Raw genomic sequence first — 20,265 nt, 5'->3', positions numbered from 1 at the left:
TCTGACTTAAGCCACATGGATGCATTCTTGATCTGGTTCCCTCCAAAGCATGATCTTCAAAATCCACGAGTGGCCTATTAGTCGCATTAGTATGTAGTCTTGTATTCGCGTCTTCCGACCTTCTCAGTAACTTTCGGAAGATCAACAAAAAAAATGAAATAATTCAAAAATCCAAAAATCCATCACACCAGTCAGAAAAATGGTAACAGAAATTGCAGATGCGCTGGCAGACGCAAAGTCTCCACCCACTGCATCTGAGGCCAAATTGAGCCCGCATTAGCTCGTCCCCCTCATTCGTCGTTGAATCCCAGTGCCACGGCAGGCGTCGTCACAGGTGACGATTGTATAGTCCAATAGACGCGGTGCGTTTATGTTGGTTTTTTTTTAACTTTTCGGCGGCATGTCATTCCCTCTTGTTTTTCAAATGGTTCTTTTTTGGGCCCATCGACGCCAATCTGCAAAATGGATGCAAATGCTCGGCAAATCTTACTACAGAAGAGGGTATGAAAATTCTACATACGGCTAGACAGATAGAATCTATTTCTAAAACAACAACATCAAGAGGGAAAAAATGGAAAACTACGACCATGGCTAACGAGCCCGCGAAAAGAGGGCCCTCCCGAGCTGCGGATGATTTCCGGCGGGGAAAAGGGGGGGGGGGGGGGTGTTTTTTTTTTACTTCCTCTTTGCTTCAAGGGTCAGAGCGCCTTTCCACTGAGTCCACTCCAAGGCCCATCAACTAGGCAAGGGTCTCATGATGGAGACGTTATGCTGGAAAGTTGGTGGGTTACGAAAGTAATTTTGAAGGAGGGGAACAAGGAGGGGGTTGCAGTGCAAGATGATAGAGGGCGAGCTCCTCAAATCAAAATTGAAAATAAAGAAAAAAAAGAAAATGGGGACGGTAATGGCGTCTAACTCATGTCTCTCAAGGCTTCACACATAATCGCATGCATTCGAGGCCCCAGTTTCGGCGCTGTGGTCCTGACCAGATCCTCTTCTCCCAACCACTAGGAAAGATTCAGTGGAAAGGTACTGGCAGTGAATTGCTGCACGTACTAACGTAGTGGCAGAAAGTGGAGGGGGCAATGGAAATGCGCGATCGATAGACCTTTCGAGAATGCAATGACTGTATTGACATACTAGCATTGAATCACCAGAAGTACAGGACCACCGCGTTCACCGGTAAGATTCAGTATATATATGTGCAAAGAATGTAATGAACTCCGAGTATTATTGAGCCTCGACATTCATTCAGTATTGTGTTTGTATGTACAAAGTCCTCGAGTCCTGTACATATGTGTAGCATGGATGTTCATGCTATGACCCCTGCCTGCCTTATTTTTGAGGTCTGACACTTCGAAAGCAGTAGTCGGAGTGGAACCCTTCTCAAGCAGGGGGCAATCGAATAGACGAAAGGAGACAGGAGACAGCTCGGTACTCTGATCTCCAACATTTCACTGCACTGGTCATCGCCAACATTGTGTTTGGTTTCCTCTCCGGGGTTTGACCCCTCGTTGGGCGCCTGTTTGCCCACTTCAGGGTTTGGAGGGTGGATCCTTTCACGCAGGCTGAGGCACTCCCTGAGTACGCCTTGGAGTATGTTACCATGGTGTTCCCGTCTAGAAATCTCATCTCTTCATTGTTTTGCGAGTTCAACTTGAGGTTACATCGGTAGTAACAGTCGTCACAGCAGCCCGGGGTGTTCTTTTTCTATCTCAGAAGAAATCACGGTGGCGCATGCTAAGTGGCCTCATTAATAACTGCAAAGCCCCATCTTTGGCCAATCTCGACGATGATACGAAAAATCTTCAATAATCCATTGATACTGCACCACGCGCCAGGAGGGACTACGTATACTTTCGATCCTGAAGTTCATGTACGTGGTACATGGACCCTCATACTCTAGGCAGACAGTGTGAATGTCAACGTTCTCATGGGCGGCACTTTCGTAATTTCGGCTGCTAAAAAAAACACGGGAAAGAGCTGTATTGTATGTATCACTCCTGCGCCGAGTTCATACCACTATGAGACGGAATGAAAAACGTATGATGAAACGTATGATACACCATATCCGCCGTCCCCACAGTCGGTGTCATTTGTCATGGCTTACTCGCGCAGAGCCGGGTATCATCTTGGGATGTCAAAAGGTAAGAGGACGAGATACGCGGCTGTAATTCTGGGTTTCCAAGCATACATTATCGACAGATGTGGGTTCCCCCACTGGACGGGCGCTCATGATTGCCTCGTGTTGAATTTGAGTATCCTTGAAACTGCAGATGCGACACCACGATGAATAAAAGATAACTGCTGCTAGACGGAAACTCAGAAAAGAAGAAGGGAGAAGGGGTATTCAAAACAGTTGATTGTTCCTGATAGAGATGCATCATTGACTGGTCCATGATTGCCTGGTCGGCATTTCTTTGGGCGATCTGGAACCTTGACATGGAAGTAATCTCTTCGTCCTGATGTGCGTGGTGTGGTAACCAGAAAAATTGCCGCGGCGCTTCTAGCTTTAGAAGGCAAAGGGGGAAGGGAATAATACGCCTCCATGAAAGAACTTGAAATAATTGATCCTGTTACCATAAAATGAGATGAATTACCAAGGAACCCTGGCAAAAAGTGGTACCCATCAGATCTGGAATTATCACGGTAAATACGAAATAGTCATCGGTAGCCGAACATGACCGACAACGAGCCAGGCGTCCTACCCGACCCGCAGAAACTCATCTTCGTGGTGCAATGGAGCCTGCAGTATTGATGCACTGTCCAAGTGTCTGATGCGTACTTGACAAAATCTGCACATTTCTGCCAAATTTGAATTGATCCCCACCAATTCAGATGAATTGAATTCACACGGACACCCCGAAAGTGGAAACGGGGTCGACGGGATCGCCACCAGCCCAGGGACCTCTTTCACGAAAGCTAGTAGACTAATAGATCATATCAATTTCACCCTGATGGTGTAGTTGGCTATTCCCGTTACAATCCAGGTGGCGAGATGATATCACTTGTCGTTCAAGATGAGCGTTGCGTAGATCCTGGTTACATATAATAAAAGTCGGTGTTAAGGCATCCCAGAACGTAGTGTATGACTGTACGTACTCGCAGCGTGGATGTCGCCGACACCCTGGACATGGACCATCCGCGGAAGTCATGATAAGTCTTGGTTCACCGGTGTCCATCCTTTGAGTTCAATTCCCACTCGTCTGGGGGTGGGTCCAAAAGCTCGAGTTTGCCCTTCAAGGGACCATTTGTCCACTGCTCAATTGCTGCTACCGTTGCGAAAATCTGGTTAATAATGTACTGGCTACCCCACTACTTGCTGCTCTCTCTTCAGGATCCTCAACCCGTGCGGTCTGAATGGAATTCCGAACTACCGATTTCGTATTGAGTATCGATCTCCGTACGGTAGCTCAGCATCTTGACGGCAAGATGTACTCCGTTCTCTGGACGCTCCAATGTGCCCTTCCATAGTTTGTACTTGTTCGGTAGGACGATTGAGTCTTGGTAGTCAGGCAACTCGCCCATGGTCCCTTTCACTATAAATCTGGCCCCAGAACGCCTACCCAAATGGTCGCGCGCTGTGTATCCGCGGTACCACCGCATTTTGGTCGAACCCAACGGGAGGAGGGGGCCAAAGTGCAAAGCCCAGCCTGACCCGGACAGTTGGTCGAGCGCACCCAACCGCGAGTCTTAGCCTTGGGACTATTTTTGATTTTCATGAGGATTTTTTTTTTCCTCGAAAAGATGCCCGAAATTCTTTTTTTTTATTTGATGCGTCCGATGCTCTCAGGGATCGGAACGATTTAACTATTAACACATTTTCCATCTTTATTCTTTTTATTTTTTTGGGGTATTCTGTTTTTCTTTTTCTTTTTATATTCTTTTTTATTCGCTTTTTTTTTTTCTTTTGCCTCTCCTCCTTCACGGCGGATGTTTTTCCTTGCAGTAATTTTACATTGCTACCATTTTCCTCATTTAAGCCCCGTATTCTCCAGGTGATCGACCACAAATGCGAAATTTCGTTTCGATCGACAAAACTTTGCGCTCCCTCTTCATTCTCAACTTCGAACTTAGGTGTGATCGAGATTGATATTCGTCTGATTTTTATTCTTCCTCCACCTGTCAACCTATTGACACAACGAGCTTCCCGTGATTAGCTTGGGATCGTCACTGTCGAAACCACTCTTCAAGCGCTTCTCGCCAGGCGATTGATAATACAACTAATAAACGGCCCGCACCTCCTCTTGGAATATCTCTCTATCGCTCTCTCTCTCTTTCGATCTCGTTATCCCTTTTTTTTAAAACAAAAAAAGAGAGAGAAAAAGGCGGAACAGATACCAACGTCATTCCCCAAACATTTCCGACATTCGTGGAACTGTACAGACCAAAGCTCGGAATCATCTCCAGCAACGCATTGAATGATCGACAACTACAGATCAATTTCTCAATTTTTGTATTCGGCTGCTGTGATTTTCGTTCCCTCGAGAAAGTGAATCAGAGACTGGGACAGCAAAGCATCATCCGACCATAAAGGGTACTACTACCTTCTCAGAGCAGACCCGTGAGCACAACCACCACCATGGACGCCTGCACGGAAACCTACACACGCCGTCAATCAGATGCACCCCCAGCGCGCCAAGTCAGAATGAAGATTGACTCGCTATTGAACCCTTCTGGCGATGACGGCCGTGAGGAACGGAGTAGCCGAGCAGGATCTCCCTTCAGCAGCCAGCACGCGGTCATGTCATCCTCGTCGCACAGCGGCGGCTACTTACATTCGCCGGGCTACCCACCATCACCTAACCAATACTGGTACGGAAGATATCACGATTACCATGACACCAGCCCCGGCGGCGTATCCTCGGCTACGGGCCACGCCAGTGGTGGCAGCAGCATCAGCAGCAGTAGCAGCAGCTCCCACCATCACCCCCATCCTCACCATCACAGCCCCCGCTCGGGGAACAGCCAACAGCATCATCACCACATGTTTCTGTCCTACCGACCCACGAACGAGTCCACGCATTCTTCGCCGGACCCGTACCACCCACGCGAGCGGTACGACTCCGTCTCCTCCAGCTCGAGCAACAACGGCGACCGGCGGCGGCCGCCACGACCCAAGTACGAGGAAGAAGAGATGTACTTTATCTGGTACCACCGGGTCGACCTCTGCCAGGAATGGAAAGAAGTGCGCGAGAGCTTCAACCGTCAGTTCCCCAGTCGACAACGACGGGGTTTCCAGGGGATCCAATGTAAATTCTACCGATTCATCAAGGAGAAAAAGTGCCCTACCCTTCGAGAGCAACGACGTATGCGCGACGGCGAGTTCCTCCGTGATGGTGCGTCGATGGGCGTCGAGTCCGGTGCCCCCAAATTTGGTGTCAGGGAATGGGCCAATGTTTGGTACCCCTGGATGCGTGAGGGCACCGAGATGAAATCGAGTCAGTCACGGATATCGACATGATGATCTTAGTCAGACTCATGAGTTTCTCCAGAAATGCTGAAACGGCCTGAGTGATTTGACCCTCACCTGGAAAAGTCTTTGCTTCCAGTGTTTCCTTTTCTTTTCTTTTTTCTTTTCTTTTTGATACTCTCGACTCTCAATCGTCTGTGGCTTTGTTCACCCAAGTTTTCTCTGTTTTTTGTGTTTTTGTTTTTGATGTTCTTCATGCAAGATCATGCTGGGATACCAGGAGGCTATTTGAGTTCTTTACCATCTTGTCCTGTTTTGCGCGCCTGTGATACCTGGCGGGAGTCTTTCTTTTTCCATTGCATTCTCGCAACCATTGTCATCTGTATGGGGCGGAATTTACTGTTTACCTGTTTCTCGACCTTGAATAGTGACGCTGGGAGGCTGTTTTTTTTGACTGTGATTCTGTTGTTCTCATTTTTATTCTTTACTTTCTTTATGATGCTTTGCAGGTCGGCCTACTATCGTTTCTAGCGCGATTTGCACATATCACCGGGTGGCAGTCTGATAAATTTCTATGCGCATCTGTATTCAACTTGTTGGACATTTAGTCCACAGAAATCAAACTTCATTTCCTATTTATTCCTTGATTTCTCTTTCTCTTTCTCTCTCTCTCTCGGTCAAATGATACTTGACAACTTACGCTCATTCGAGATCCTCGTGCGAGCGAAAGGCATGGTTCTTGCAAGGATCTGGAAAGCTGGGTCGCAGGGCCGGCCCTGCAACCCAGCTCCCCATTTCGCCAGTTCTTGCATTGTCAGCCATGATGCTGCTTGGTGTGGCGCCCTGTCTTCTCCAATTCTCTCCTCACCTCTTCCCGTCAGCTCAACGCCTGCCGAATGCAGACAAGAGACGCACCTCCCAAAAATCCCCCCCCCCCTACCACCACCTGCGACCGTACAAGCTTATCGGAGAGGTGTGAATGGGTGAGCTAGTCATGGCTGCAGCATGGGGCCTTGGTACGTCGATAGCGTTCGCCTTGCCTAGCTTGTTGCCTCTGCATTACATTTTGCCCACGTTCACCAGTGAGGAGGCTTGTCTCCCGCCCGGGCCTTTGTGGCTGTCCACTTGCAAGTAGGACTCTGCAAATGTACAAAGACGCATCCATCCCTGATCCTCCCTACCATTGATTATCTTCTGCCCTACAGAGTATACAGCCCGAGCAAAGCGTCTCGGCCTCTCATGTCTGCCAAGTGAGATCTTCCCCGCGCAACGCAATCCCGAGCCACCCCTCCCCAGTCATTCTCCAAATCGATCGACGGACCACACAACGTTGAAACAACCACCAATCCCCTTACCCAGGTGATCCATTCCCTCACTCATTCTCCCTTTCTCACTCTCTCCTCTCACATACACCCTCTCTCCTCCTTCTCCCTGCGGAGAAGCGGGGGCCAATCCCGTCCGCGCCCGCACAATCACTCAAGATTCGATGGCTGTCTGACTGTACTCAATGTTTCTATTTCTGCATATCGACAGCATTCATGGGCCCATTTGGGGGTGGAAGAGGTCAACGTGAATGGACCCATTCTATCCCGTCCACGTTCCTGTCATCTGTGACACGGCCATCCTTCAGTGGAGTTCAAAGGGAGGGAAAAAAAGGCCTGCAAGACTCTCGCCTCAGTGGCTGAGGAATGACTCCCAAGAACTTCTCCAACACAGTCAGACGACCACCATCAAGATTCGAACTCCCCAATTTTCTCCTGTTCCGTGCGGTTCGGACCACTTTCAAGGCCAAGGTTCCGCCTGTGCCTTCGGAGCCGAGTTCTGCCTGACACGGTTCTTGACTCCGAACACGACATGCGGGGCGGATCCTCTGGAGCTCGGGGCTGGCTGGCCTAACGCAGAACAGCTCCAATGGTCACCAAGAGAACAGGTTGCCCGACCCCCTCGAGAGCGACCGATTAGATTGGCACAAGTTGAAGTTTCAAGCCGAAACGTTACAATCTCTCTGCGAATTCGACCGATCGGACATAGTTTGGTCTAGGACAGCTCCTTCCTGAAATGCTGACACGGGATGAGGGCAATGGGCAAGAAGCGGAGCCTCAATTGTCGTTTTTTTTTTTGCTTGCATCGCTCCGGATCAATGGGGTGTCTCTGGCTGAAAGAGAAAAAAAAACCGAAACCAGTCCTCGACATGGCGATGACGATGATCATGATACATTCTCTAGTGGAGAAGGTTGATCGGCAACGGCACACGAGTAATGGGGGAAGGGAAAGGGAGAAGGGGGGGGGGGGGGGGGGTGGGGCGAGAGAGAATCCTGGAGGCCGGCGAATTCATGCTTCGTACGTCGACTCTTCAGCTTCAGTCTCCAGACCTTTGTAGCTAAAAAAAATTGCAACTTTTCAAAGCTGATTTGAGACGGGAAACGTTGCATTATCGAAGAAAACACGCGAGACAGTTTGGGAAGCTCGAGTCCCCAAAATAAACACGGGACAGGAGACCACGAACCACAGAAAGAAAACCGGAATCTGACTGATGATCCCACACGGTCAGATAGGCATTCCACAGTGACAAGAAAAGAAACAAGACGCAGTGAATGATCTTACCGCTGTCACCGGAGGCTGACGGTTAGAAAAGTATAATCTCCAGAGCCTCATGGAGAAAAAAGAGTTCACTAGAACAGCCGAAGCATCCTATCGCGTGGCAGGTCAGCACCGAATTCGCCCCATGCTCAAGAGCCGTAGCATAAAAGCCTAACACCTTTCAGGTGAGCTTTAAGCGAGATGAGTCCTTCTTTTTTCCTCCGAGCGGTTGGAGGTGAAAAATGCATTACAAGTGAAAGCGCCGTAGAGACGGTTGGAATCCTTCAGTGCTTGAAGAATGATGATGGCACTGAAAGGGCGTTAGGAGGATGCCTGCATCGAGAAGTCCTGTGGTCCCCGGGTGGGATTAAAGGCGTAAGGGGACCTGTGGACCTCCCATGATATTAAAACAATCAGCACAAGTCGATTCTCACTTGAGTGCCCCCAACTAGCTCCTTTTCCAGTCCGAAACGGGGCAAAGCCCAGATCACCGGGGGAGGCACTCGATGCCTCGAGTGCAGAGGAAAAACTCTCGACGCTGCTGCCATCCACTTCATACTTCTGCAAGTCCAACGAATATGGAACCAAGCCAAGCCAAAGGTAGGTTCCTGCATGGCCCATTCTGGCAATAAAATATTTCATCATTACAAGAGCACGGGTTTCTACACAAGGGGATTTTCCAGCATCTTTTTTTTTCCAACGCCCTGGCCATTTTTTTTTCTCAAGGTGTTCGTCAAGTCGGGAGCGGCTTGGCCCCGTGTGGTGGGGGCCAGTACGGTACACATCTGGAGGCGCCCGCGTGTATCGTCCAAATCTCAGTGAACGCATCGAATCATCGGTTTCCTGCGACACACTTACGAGTCAGTCACAATGAAAAATGCGGAAGGTGATCGAGGGGAAACAAAATCAATGGTTTGGCGGGCAAACGTCGGCTCAGCAGTTACCCGACTTGCTAGTAATTCCATGAATCTCCTCATACCCAACGACGGCATCTCCCGCTGATAGGCTGTCGAGGGTTCGAAATCATAATGACTGGGTTTCCTTTTTTTTATTTCTTTTTTTTTCTCCTGATCTATTCTGGTTCACTATTGAGCCAACACCAAACCCCTGTTTGGGAAGCGGGAAGATGCACAACTTGTTTTTCCTTTTTTTTTTTTTTGAAAAAAAAGGAGGGAGGCGTTTCGATCTCGCAATTCATTCTGCCACTGACGTGAAGAGCCTTGAGCTCTCATTGTTCGGACTTAGCATTGTGCTGGAAAGTGAAAGGTCTCCACTGCGGCAAACATACACGACCTTCACATGAAAGAATAATTGCATCTGCGCAGTTCGAAGATTTTGCTCGTTTAGGAGCTCCCCAAGACTCGCCGAGTAAAACAGACGTGGCCAACGAAACGAATGGCCTGGACTCCCCCTTTCCCCCCGGTACGCTGGAGTAGAGTGATTTACATCCCAGCCGCACGTGCAGTAGCTTCATCGCGCTACAAGTCCAGGGCGAGTATGCTTTCATTTCACTCAGTGTAACACAGACAGGCATGCTGGCCTATCGTGCCCTTGGAGATAACAAATGAAGCTCCAGACCCGGCAACGGCCCCCTCCCCTCCCCTCCCCGCCCCGGGGGCCCTTGTGAACGCACTAGGATCCCGGAGCGACTGAAAAAAGTAAAAGGCGCATTGGTTCTTGAACAATATCCGAGTGACTAGTCCAGTAAGTGCGGAGCTAGAGAGGCCCGGGCATACTAACTTGCTGGTCATGATATTGCATAATACATACCGTAGCTTCTTTACTTTTACCGTCTAGGGACATAATTTCCGTGACAAGCAATTCCACCTGAGGCGGGAATGCACTAGATTTTGCGTGGGGCACTTCCAAGTCCAGATCGTCTTGAATTCTGTATCAATCAAAACGAGCAAGGTCAATCTTCCCACAGACAGGAAATACCGATCATCTATCTCGATTCGGGACTAGCACTGGGTAGCTTGCTCTTGTCTCATCCACTTGTTCCCTAAAAAAAAAAAGGTAAAAGTAAAACAGGCGTGCGTATTGATCGATCGGCTTCGGCCCTGGTTTTGCCAAGCGACCATGCAGAAAGCCTCAGAGGCCAGCCGCACGTCTTTGATTCATGTCTCAATGGCATGGTAGAGTACATGCAACATTCATGTGTGCGCATGTACGAATTGACGAGACAATATCATTGAAATATCATTGACGCAACAAGATCGTGTAACCTGACCGTCAAAGGGGATCAAGACATAAAAGTCCTTATCCAAACATGAATTATCCTTTTTCCCCAAAAAGGAAGACGAAGACGAATAAGAAGGGGGGGAGGAGACTTCTAAGACAATCCATAGACTGCCGCGCAGCGAGACTCAATACATGGAAATGTTTGGTGATCGCCTAAGAAACCCCACTTTGGTAACCGCGGAAGCGTTCCTCACAGTAGTCCTGTGCATCGTGCCACTTACAGCAGGATCGTTTTATCCGGTGCCAAGAGCTGGACGGGGCTAACGGAAGAATATCCGGGCCAATGAACTGATTCCAAATAGAGCTGCTGGACATGAAGGCCCCTCATGCTGCTTGGGGATTAGCGTAGATTCACTGACCCAGGACTTTTATGTATACCACACTACGATAGTAATGGCAGTACTTTAGTTTACAGGCACTACTTGAATTCTAGTAGTGAAAGATTGACTCAAATTTGTGAGAATGCTAGATGGTGCCCCTGAGTTGCCTGAATCAAACAGTATAGACTCGGTAGGGATCAGGGGCAGATGGTTTCACGTACAGGTGCTCCGTCTGACACGGGCCAACTGGAGTGTGGATGGGGGTGCCTATCTTCAATCCGAGGATTGATAGGGTTCTGAGTCAACATACTTGGAAGGTTGAAAAAGTGAAAAAATAGGTGAACAGCTCTTGTTCGAAATATTTCCAACAGATTCCCTCATCCGAGGCTGTTTAATATCACGTGTAGTTGTGTAGCTACAGCCTCGAGGATACTCATCGCCGGTTCAGGTCATCTATCGATATCGATGTCACCCAACATACAAAAAATGATGCGGCTTTTGTGAGTTTCATGGTGTTGAGTTAGTGTTTCTGGACTGCAGCTATATTGAGAGTTGATTGACGGGAGGTAACTCTGTGTAAAATGCTTGTTTGGAGGAGAGGCTTTAATTCTCAGATACGCTTGCACTTTTTGCATTCAATAGGTTCAAGATTGATCAACAAGTTTTGTCACCTGATGGCTACTCCCAATTATCTCCGCTCATGCCCTTGATGCACTGAGGCAATCAAGAACCCTAAATCAGGTAGGCTAGGAAGTGCAGGACGACAGGCGTGGCTCATGCTTTTCACTATTTGTGTCTGAAGGTCTGGAACTGCATATGTAAGGTGTGCTCGAAAATGACGTGTTCACTCTCTTTGAGGTCGGTTCGCATCACCCAGCGAGCTCCACAAAGTAACACCTTCTACTCCTCAGTACTTGACAGGGTAGCTGCCGTTTGGTGTTTGGCGGCATCGAGCAGGAAAGACGCGGATCGACCTTTCAATATCGAATGCAATTTTTTCATTTCTCATGGCTCTGTAACTGATCAATAGCATTACTTGCTTCTACCTCAGGAGATGCTTCTCAATTTATTCCCAGTTCTTGAAACATCGAGTCTTCTCACACCAAGTTATGCTCAAGAGCACACTTCTACCCTTCCATGTCCATCACCCGTTCCCGGACTTCTCGGTAATTTCAGAGGCAAGTATGCCTGTATCGTGGCTGAAACCCCTGCCCGGAACAAAGCAAGTGGGTTCAGGGTTGAGATAGGTCTGCATGTGCTTGGAAGCACCCAGACGAAGAGAGCCCTCACCACTGCCATCAAGAACGGAGTCTTTGTGGACTCGCTCTTTGTTTCCCGGGATGTTCCAACTACAAGTTTGGTTGACGGTGCGCACAGGCTTTTTCTCTGGAAGCAACATGTCCACAGTAAACGAGTCTTGAATGAATGGAACACGGTTTCCGGTAAAGGTACCGTGTTGGGGGTAGACTTGACCATGATAGCCTCGGCTGGAATCAGGTCTCTCGGGGTGACACTGCAAGTGAAAGGAACAGAATTAGCATCAGAATCGTTTTGTATTAGAATAAATTGTGAGGTGCAGCATCAAAGCTAGCTACAAGGAAGGGCCAAGCATCAATTCCGTTCACCTTCTGGCCGCGAGGATCTTTCTTGGTCATATGGACTCTCTGGGAGGAGGTATTGGTAACTGGAGTGCTTTTCGCTGGTGTCATGTTTCTTTTAACTGCCTCCTGAGACAACGGGAAGTGTCAGCACGCATGGGTCATTTTAACGTGACAAGACTGAAATATAAAGGTCATGGGATAGTAAGGGAGGCATGAGAGGATTGTAAGACAGAAGCAAGGGTAGTAGGGGAAAAGGCGAGTGCAAGAGAGAACAATACATACATTGCCTGGGCCGCGTTGGATCTTATTATGAATTGCTTGGGCTGCCTCGTAAACACCAGTCTTGTAACTGTCAGAAGTGCCCTTCTGCTGTCTGTTTGAAGGTGCGTCAGATTTGGCACCTTTTGGAGCCCAGATACTATCATCCAGGGTCTGGGGCTTGTCTCGTCGTCCAAGGACAGTGTTGAATCCTTGAGCGATAGCATCCTGGGTTTCCAGAATGGCAGTTCCCTCTTCTTCACTGAGACGTGAGATAGGTTTGGGTCCGAGAATCTGCGCCATGGGGGGTCGATGGGCAGTCGTCATGGTTTTTTTGATTGGCATTTGAGACTTGTCTGAGCTGCCACTCTTTTTCGCCCACATGCTTTCCGCTAACCCTCGAGCTTTGGTACAACGCTCAAGAACGGCATCAATACCCTGATTCATCACCTTTTGGTCGGCCAGAATTGCATCCTGCTCCTCATAAGTGAGAGGAGCGATCAACTTGGGTCTAATGTGCTTGTTAGATATCGTTGGCGATGATGGAAAACCTCACGAGATATGAGAACAACGATCAGTGAACTTCTTTTGTTGATGCTGGACTTTGATAAAGGCCGGCAGAGATCTGAAGAGGGTGAATTTATCAGCTCACAGCTCTAATATCAAGAGTCTCGATCGTGGTAAGGAGGAAGAAGAGAGGTTGAAGGGTGAAACTACTGTTATCTATACGTTTCCTGGGACGCGTGTGGCAGCACTACTGTGTGACTAGACATCTACTATCGTCTGTGAGGTGGGTGATCAAACATTCGGATTCTGTGGTTTGTTCTAGATGTATGATGTTGCAAATGTTTGCACACTGGGTCGGGCTCATCTTATGACCTTGATCATATGAATAGAGTTGCTAGAGAGAGCAAACATCATTGGAATGAGCCCCGGGCATGCGACCTGTGTAACTGTTTACTGGGAAACTCCTATTTGATTTTGTTTTCTACTTTGTGTCTGTCAAGGGGGACTGTATTTTGATTCAGTCAAGTCGATTTGCTCCCCTCGGAGCCTATTGAGGAGAGATTGCTTTGATTTGAATCACATAAATACACGGTGTCATATTTTGAAGAAATTTGACGAGTGGCTATTGAAATCCACTCCCATCTCTGTTGGAATTCTCTGTGGGGCCTTAAAGTATTGAACGGCGGCCTCTTTAGCGGGAGTCGAAAGAGGCAGCTGTCAGTAGATGAGAAAGCCGTTACTATCTACACTCTGTTGCCAAAAGTCAGGCATCATCCAAAGCAACGGGTTCCATTGCGGAGCTCAACCAAGTCTTACGCGAAAATTATCCAACAAGCATACCTTCTGGTTCGCACGCTTCAATGTCCAGGGTCTGGTCTAGGATGAGAATGAAATATTAAGGTATTGCAGCCCTCCGATTATGCCTCCAGTGCTCTCTGAAGCATCAAATGCCAGCTTTGCTTTAAGAAATTTTGCTTTTTATGCTGAGTTTCACTCGGCATGCTAGTCACAGTACCGTTCATACTTAGGAGACTGGGCACCAGCTAACCACTTCTAGAATACTCGGTCTAGTCTCCCTCAACACTAACTCCACTTTTATCAACAAAGGGTGTCCAGAATCGTGGCCACGATGATCAGTGGTAGACACGAAAAGACATTGCAACAGTATGAGATCAAGGATGTAAGAAATAGAAGCCTTTGAGAGTCGGTAATTCCGTTTTTTGAGTGTCGGACACGATAATGGAGGGTCAGCCTGTTCTAGATAGCTGAGTACCAGATTTCTGTCTCCTGCTGATCTATACAGTTGTCACCTACTTAGTTCAAGAAAGTTGGTGCCTGTAGGAGCTCAAAGCCATAGAAAATTTCCGTGGCTTCGAATGAAATCTCAGTTGTACTCCTTCACGGGTACATTCCAGGTCTCTATTTACCCGTTTCCACAAGCTCGAAGATGTCGCTGATGGTACCTCGGAAGAGTACCAGAAATGAGATTAAGCGTGGCCTGATGACGTTTTCCCGTGTCATCAACCCTCTTGTGGTTAGCGCTCAGTTTAATGTTTCAAAAAAAACAATGCACACGTGCAAAATATCCCTGAATTTCAACCTGGATCAGAGCCTAGAAGTGCACATTCATGCAGGTAACCAGAGAAGGGGGAACTGGGCGCTTTGGTGCACAAATGATCAATCTTGCAGGACCAAGTTCGATATCAACCCATGCCGAGGCCTTGATGCTCGCTGAATCTCAAGCCTATTGAAGGGATCTACGGGATACTCTGACCTGCAGAACGTCCGAGCGTGTCTACATGTGTAACGTCGCGGATCTGCATAGTTTAAACAATCGACGATGCCCCAGTGCCCATCTCGAGAACACAAAAATAATAAGACTTCAGATCGCAACACCTGCTTTACACTCAATTGACGTCTCTTCAGGGCCCACAAAGAGACAATTTGGGAACAAACCATCGCGATGGATGGAGTGGGGGTCGTGGGATTGTAGTGACGTAGCCCAGTCGGGAAGAACATTTAGTAGAAGCAAAGCTCCCAATTCATTCGGAGATTCCGTTTCAACTGTTTCTGTTCGACCTAAAATCTGACCCTTCTCAAGAAACCAAACATATTCTTCTCCTGCCTGTCTTGCCCTCTTTCAGCTGCCGACAGCTGACTTGCTGAAGAAAATACGAGCCTTTTGCTGTCGTGGCCACTGCGACTCCAGCTGCCCCCCCCCCCCCCCCCCCACCTACCAATCCCCGCCTATAAACCCCCCAATCCCCAAATCCTCCCCACAGACATTTCAACGTCTCGTGCATCACTGCCTCATCTCGAATTCCTGTACTCTCAAATCACCCTCGATAGACCTTTTTGACGCCATCATGACTCAATACAAGTTCATCAATTCCGACGCCGAGGTCCCGGGCGAAGGAGGTTCCATTCCACCTTTCTTCTCCATCACCACCCCACCGTCTACGGACGTCTGGGAGAAGCCCCCTTCCACCAGCCGCTTTTCAGCACCCATTCTCTACCAGTCTATGCCTCTCGAGTCCTTCAGAAGGGCTCGTGTGGCCATCAATGCGCAGTGGAAACATCTCTATGATCAGGGTGGGCTCATTCTTGTCCTGCGCAAGTCCGACGGGAGCCAAAAGTGGGTGAAGGCTGGTGTTGAGATCACTCATGGCAAGCCTCATTTGGGTGTCGTGGCCAAGGACCGCTGGGCCGACTGGAGCTTGCTGCCTGTGCCATCTGGAGGCGGCGCAGCCACAATCGAGATGGTCCGGGAAGCCGACGAAAGTCTGTGGATCTACTTGGTGGAAGGAGTTCAAAAGGCGCCAATCCGCGAGGTGACTTGGCTGTTCAAGGAGGCGGATGTCACCGAACTGTGGGTTGGTACCTATGCTGCGCGCCCTGGTCAAGAAGGGGGTGATTTGTCGGTGGAATTCGGCCATTTCAATGTGGAAACTGCGTAATTGGGGACATGCAACTTTGTATATAAGATCAGCGCCAGGTCACGTTGGGTCAGAAAAAGCAGCGGTTGTCTGTGAAGTGTCATTTGATACTTTTGATAGAAGAGAACATGTCCCTCAATCGATAAGTACCGCGGATGTTTCTAAATATGCGCTACTGACACAATCGACTTTGGGAATACCCTTCGAGAGCGGCTCCTTGTCTCATCGACCTCGTGTAGCACGCTAAGGAGCATGCTGAAGGGTTTCTTGAAAGAAAACTTTGGCTTGCTCAGTAGCGAAATGGCTCTGAATGGGAAGACTTTGTCCCACCAACAGTGTCATAATATTAGTAATGCGTACTGATCATTCTATTCATTCAATACATGACTACTGGAAATAGATCGGACATCTGACAGTCCGACCGAGTGAATCGCCTCAGGTTAAAAGCCACGTGATGATGGCTACTTCCTCATGTTCTGATAGTTGTGGATGAGAGCGAAGCTGACCGACGCACATCAAACCCAAAAGGCGATATAAGATGTTGGTGATGACGAAATTTGAATGAACCTTGAGGGACAAGCGCCAGGGAAGTTGATGCCGTGCGCCCACCGCATTCGTGAAAAGACTACTGTTAGGACTCGTGACCTCGGAGAATACACAGATCTAAACTCGTGAGTGCTCTCTCATGGGCAATAGGCATGCACTAAATCCCCCCTCGTGACCAACGAACCACCGTGATTCACGGCATCTTATCGATCAGATCAAACCTGACACTAGTCCAGTTCAGTCTTGGCTTCCTGAAATCTCTGACTGGCTCCGGGGGCAGGGCACAACTACTACACATGTTCTACCCGCTTATGTCCCTTCGGGCCGCATACTTGCCGTGTTGAACAAGTTCCTGCCTCCACGGGCAATTCGCCTTTCATGGCGAGGAGACTTCGAGGAACAATTGTCAGCGACCTGAATTCCCTCAAATCACCCAATCTACCCTCTATTCATACGTGCGTTCGTGTTGACACCGGCCACTTGTTCCCCTCACCGCTCGGCTCTCCGGACATCGGCAGCGGTCACAGCCATCATTGCAGCTGACAGCCTGACCCTACCACTGCGTCATCGTCCCAGGGCTCCGACCTTCTCACCGAGCTGACTCATCTAATCTGATCGTGGGGCAACTGCAGATCGAGATTGCGGGTACCACGTCCGGACCGTGCCTTGCACCATCAGCTTTTTTGCGATATTCGTCGCCCTGCAGACGTGCGACCGGCGGGCGGAACCTGGAACCGGTTCTTGCGAACAAGCTGAGCGGTCTTTCTTCTTTCTCCCTGGACCTTTCGTCTCAGGAGTAGCGTGTGAACGAATCAAGCCGTATACTTCCGAGTCAGATCATTCTCGGCAGACGCGCTGCCGTGGATTGGTGAGTGTGAGCCTGTGAGGTGTTGCTCTTCTCCTCTCCACTCACACAAACGGTCCATGAGTATTTCTTGGGATATCAAGTCACGGCTGGCTCCATCGCTACCCCTCCACTCGTGCCTACCCCGCCGAGACAGCAGCTCCCTTCGGTTTCGTCGACCTTTCAGGCTTCTGATCGGGTTGTACGCCTGGCCTCTTCCCGGGTCGGCAGTATCCCAACGCGCGACTTATTTCACTCTCTTATGACAACCATATCGGGCAACATTCTCCTCTAATATTGTTCAGCTCCCGTTCAAGCAAGCGCCCCTTGCAGGTTAAAGCTTCCGCACGCTTGACACCCATTTTCGGTGTTGATTTTCGACGGGTGGCAGGCTTGACGCGGCTCCTGACGGATTAGCCCACTCGGCAAAGGCGGCCCAACGGCATCCCCCCCCCCCCCCCCCAGCGTCGCCTCGATCACAGGATCTTGAACTCTTTCCATCTGATAAGACATTCCTCCTTTTGATCCATTTCTTTTCTGTTTCGTGGCATGGTTTCCATTGAAAACTCCGCCCGTCAAACCTTTCTTCGACAAATCGATAAATTCGTCACAAGCTCACTATTGGGGGGACATTTGAACACACGCTTGCAGACCGCGGCGTGAGTTGGGCTGCGCGCATGCTAGGAGTCTACAAGTGACGATTTCTTTTGAAACGTGTGAGCTAGTCTACTCCTCCCCGGCTGTCTACCCCTGTCTTGGTTTGCAATCCCCTGTCTGCACATGGGCCGCATCTTGCAAGTCAGAAATGCCCCTTTTCGACCATCGCTCTGGGCCGTCATACGGTGCTATTGAGAACAACGACAAGTATTGCAAAATGGACGAGGAACGAGATCAGCTACTTGGAGACGGTCGTGAATTTGAGGATGGATCTGCCAGTCTCGACGCCACTGAGGAAGCGCAAGAAGGCGTCTTAAAGATTGAGGCGATCAACATGACTTGGACCACGCGCTCATTGATTATCGCATACGTCAGGTAGGCGCTACATCAAGAAAGAGCGAGGCAATTGCCATGTCTGTGACTCGGGGGTTTTGACACGTTATCTAGCATTTTTCTCATGGCGTTCTGCACTTCTTTAGAAGGCCAGACGGTCATGTCCTTGTCAGCATACGCAACGAGTGCTTTCAGCAAGCATGCGTTGATATCGACAGTCCTGGTCATACAGAACGTGGTGAACGGTAAGTTCCATCGCAAGGTGCCGGTCTTCAGTTGGCAACCTGTGAAGCAGCCTCTGATAACAACCCGTGATTGATCAACCCTTTCTAACTCGCTCGGGACAGCGGTGATCAAGCCACCCATGGCTAAAGTTGCTGATGTTTTTGGTCGCTTCGAGGCCTTTTGCGTCAGCATTCTCATCTACATATTGGGCTACGTGCAGATGGCCGCCTCGACAAACGTTCAGACCTATGCCTCGGCCCAGATCTTCTACTCAGCCGGATCGACCGGCTTACAGATCCTTCAACAGGTCTTCATTGCTGATAGCAGCGATTTGCTCAACCGGGCCTTCTTGGCTCTTCTGCCAGAGTTCCCCTTCTTGGTGACTGTGTGGCTCGGCCCGACCATTGCCGATGCGGTTCTACGATCGTCTTCTTGGCGATGGGGCTACGGCATGTGGGCCATCATCTTACCCGCTGCTTTCCTGCCGCTTGCCATGTCCTTGTTGCTGAACCAGCGCAAAGCGCGTCGATTGAATTTGATCAAAACGCCCCGACACAAGCGCAAGCAAAGCGTGCTACAGGTTGTAAAACGAACTTGGTATGATTTGGATGTTGGAGGATTGGGCCTTCTCTCCGCCGCCGTCACCTTGATTTTGGTTCCACTCACCTTGGCATCCAATTCCAAACACGGATGGGGAAGCAGCAGTATCATAGGCATGATCGTCGTCGGTGTAGTCTGTCTTTGCATTCTCCCGTTCTGGGAGGGTTCGAAGAAACTGGCACCGAAGCCGCTGCTCTCATTGCACCTTTTGCGCCAACGGACAGCCCTTGCGGGATGTGCGTTGGCGTTTTGGTATTTTAGTGAGTTTTCGTCTTTCAGAGTATTTGTATGATCTTGAGGTCGAACCCTCTGCTGACCCGATGCCTTTTTTTCCCTCCCAGTGGCCTTCTATTTTTCGGTTCAGCCATATCTCTACTCCTACCTTCAGGTGGTTCAGGGCTATGACGTGGCCACTGCCGGCCGTGTGACGCAAACGTTTGCCTTCACTTCCACGATTGCGGCATTCTCCGTCTCTCTTCTCATCAAATATACCGGACGATATCGAGTTTATGTGACCATCGGGAGCGTCATATACATGATTGGACTCGCTTTCATGCTGCTGTTCCGCGGCGAGGGTGCCTCCCACGCACAGGTCCTTGGTGCTCAGATTTTGGTGGGTTGTGGTGGTGGCCTGCTGAATGTCCCCGTGCAACTAGGTGTTCAAGCCTCTGCGAGCCACCAGGAGGTGGCCGCTGCGACTGCTATGTTTTTGACATCTATGGAGATGGGCGGCGCGGTCGGAGCGGCCATCTCAGGTGCCATTTGGACTTCCCTCATCCCTAAGAAGCTTATGCAGTATCTGCCGGACGAGACCAAGTCCGAGACCGGGGAGATCTTTGGCAAATTGACCAAAGCGCTCTCGTACCCACCGGGGTCGCCCACCCGTGATGCGATCAATCTCGCCTATCAGGAAACCATGCATCGACTTCTCAAGTTGGCTCTGCTTGTGACGATCCCGCTCATTCCACTCAGCCTGATTATGGAGAACTATGAACTCGATAAGGTGAGCTCTTCCTGAGTCGAGTGTGCTGATCTGGTGTGTGGTGTGCGGGCACATGCACTGACCAGTCCTTCAGATGAACACAAAGACCACCATCCGCGACGATTTTGACGACTCGCCTTCTGCTGCTGAGACCGAGCCTGTGATTGATGACCCGCATCACAAGCAGACCTGAAGCACATTTCCAATCCACCCATCTCGCAT

At 49.5% G+C, this 20,265-nt stretch overlaps 6 protein-coding genes across 6 annotated transcripts; 4 read left to right on the top strand and 2 right to left on the bottom strand.

Annotated features, from left to right (window-relative positions):
• Positions 1–2,101: 2,101 nt before the first annotated feature.
• POX_c04711 (uncharacterized protein) lies at positions 2,102–2,252 on the top strand (the record flags this gene model as incomplete). Its single annotated transcript, XM_050113573.1, has 2 exons — positions 2,102–2,147; positions 2,206–2,252. 2 exons carry the CDS (start codon positions 2,102–2,104, stop codon positions 2,250–2,252), a joined length of 93 nt encoding a protein of 30 aa, XP_049971129.1.
• Positions 2,253–3,168: 916 nt separating this feature from the next.
• POX_c04710 (uncharacterized protein) lies at positions 3,169–3,528 on the bottom strand (the record flags this gene model as incomplete). Its single annotated transcript, XM_050113572.1, has 2 exons — positions 3,169–3,272; positions 3,378–3,528. 2 exons carry the CDS (start codon positions 3,526–3,528, stop codon positions 3,169–3,171), a joined length of 255 nt encoding a protein of 84 aa, XP_049971128.1.
• A 1,054-nt stretch (positions 3,529–4,582) lies between these two features.
• Positions 4,583–5,464, top strand: POX_c04709 (uncharacterized protein; the record flags this gene model as incomplete). Its single annotated transcript, XM_050113571.1, has 1 exon — positions 4,583–5,464. The coding sequence occupies one exon, from the start codon at positions 4,583–4,585 to the stop codon at positions 5,462–5,464; it is 882 nt and encodes a 293-aa protein (XP_049971127.1).
• A 6,234-nt stretch (positions 5,465–11,698) lies between these two features.
• POX_c04708 (uncharacterized protein) lies at positions 11,699–12,740 on the bottom strand (the record flags this gene model as incomplete). The annotated part of the gene is made up of 2 exons (XM_050113570.1): positions 11,699–12,067; positions 12,438–12,740. The coding sequence occupies 2 exons, from the start codon at positions 12,738–12,740 to the stop codon at positions 11,699–11,701; spliced, it is 672 nt and encodes a 223-aa protein (XP_049971126.1).
• Positions 12,741–15,286: 2,546 nt separating this feature from the next.
• POX_c04707 (uncharacterized protein) lies at positions 15,287–15,877 on the top strand (the record flags this gene model as incomplete). The annotated part of the gene is made up of 1 exon (XM_050113569.1): positions 15,287–15,877. The coding sequence occupies one exon, from the start codon at positions 15,287–15,289 to the stop codon at positions 15,875–15,877; it is 591 nt and encodes a 196-aa protein (XP_049971125.1).
• Positions 15,878–18,051: 2,174 nt separating this feature from the next.
• POX_c04706 (Siderophore iron transporter mirC) lies at positions 18,052–20,236 on the top strand (the record flags this gene model as incomplete). The annotated part of the gene is made up of 5 exons (XM_050113568.1): positions 18,052–18,278; positions 18,351–18,481; positions 18,584–19,321; positions 19,403–20,064; positions 20,138–20,236. The coding sequence occupies 5 exons, from the start codon at positions 18,052–18,054 to the stop codon at positions 20,234–20,236; spliced, it is 1,857 nt and encodes a 618-aa protein (XP_049971124.1).
• Between the last annotated feature and the right edge of the window lie 29 nt (positions 20,237–20,265).

The sequence above is a fragment of the Penicillium oxalicum genome, chromosome III, assembly GCF_001723175.1.
Source record: "Penicillium oxalicum strain HP7-1 chromosome III, whole genome shotgun sequence".
In the NCBI taxonomy this organism is placed as follows: domain Eukaryota; kingdom Fungi; phylum Ascomycota; class Eurotiomycetes; order Eurotiales; family Aspergillaceae; genus Penicillium; species Penicillium oxalicum.
The sequence above is the reverse complement of the archived record's forward strand: the minus strand, read 5'-3'. Positions and strand labels throughout refer to the sequence as shown.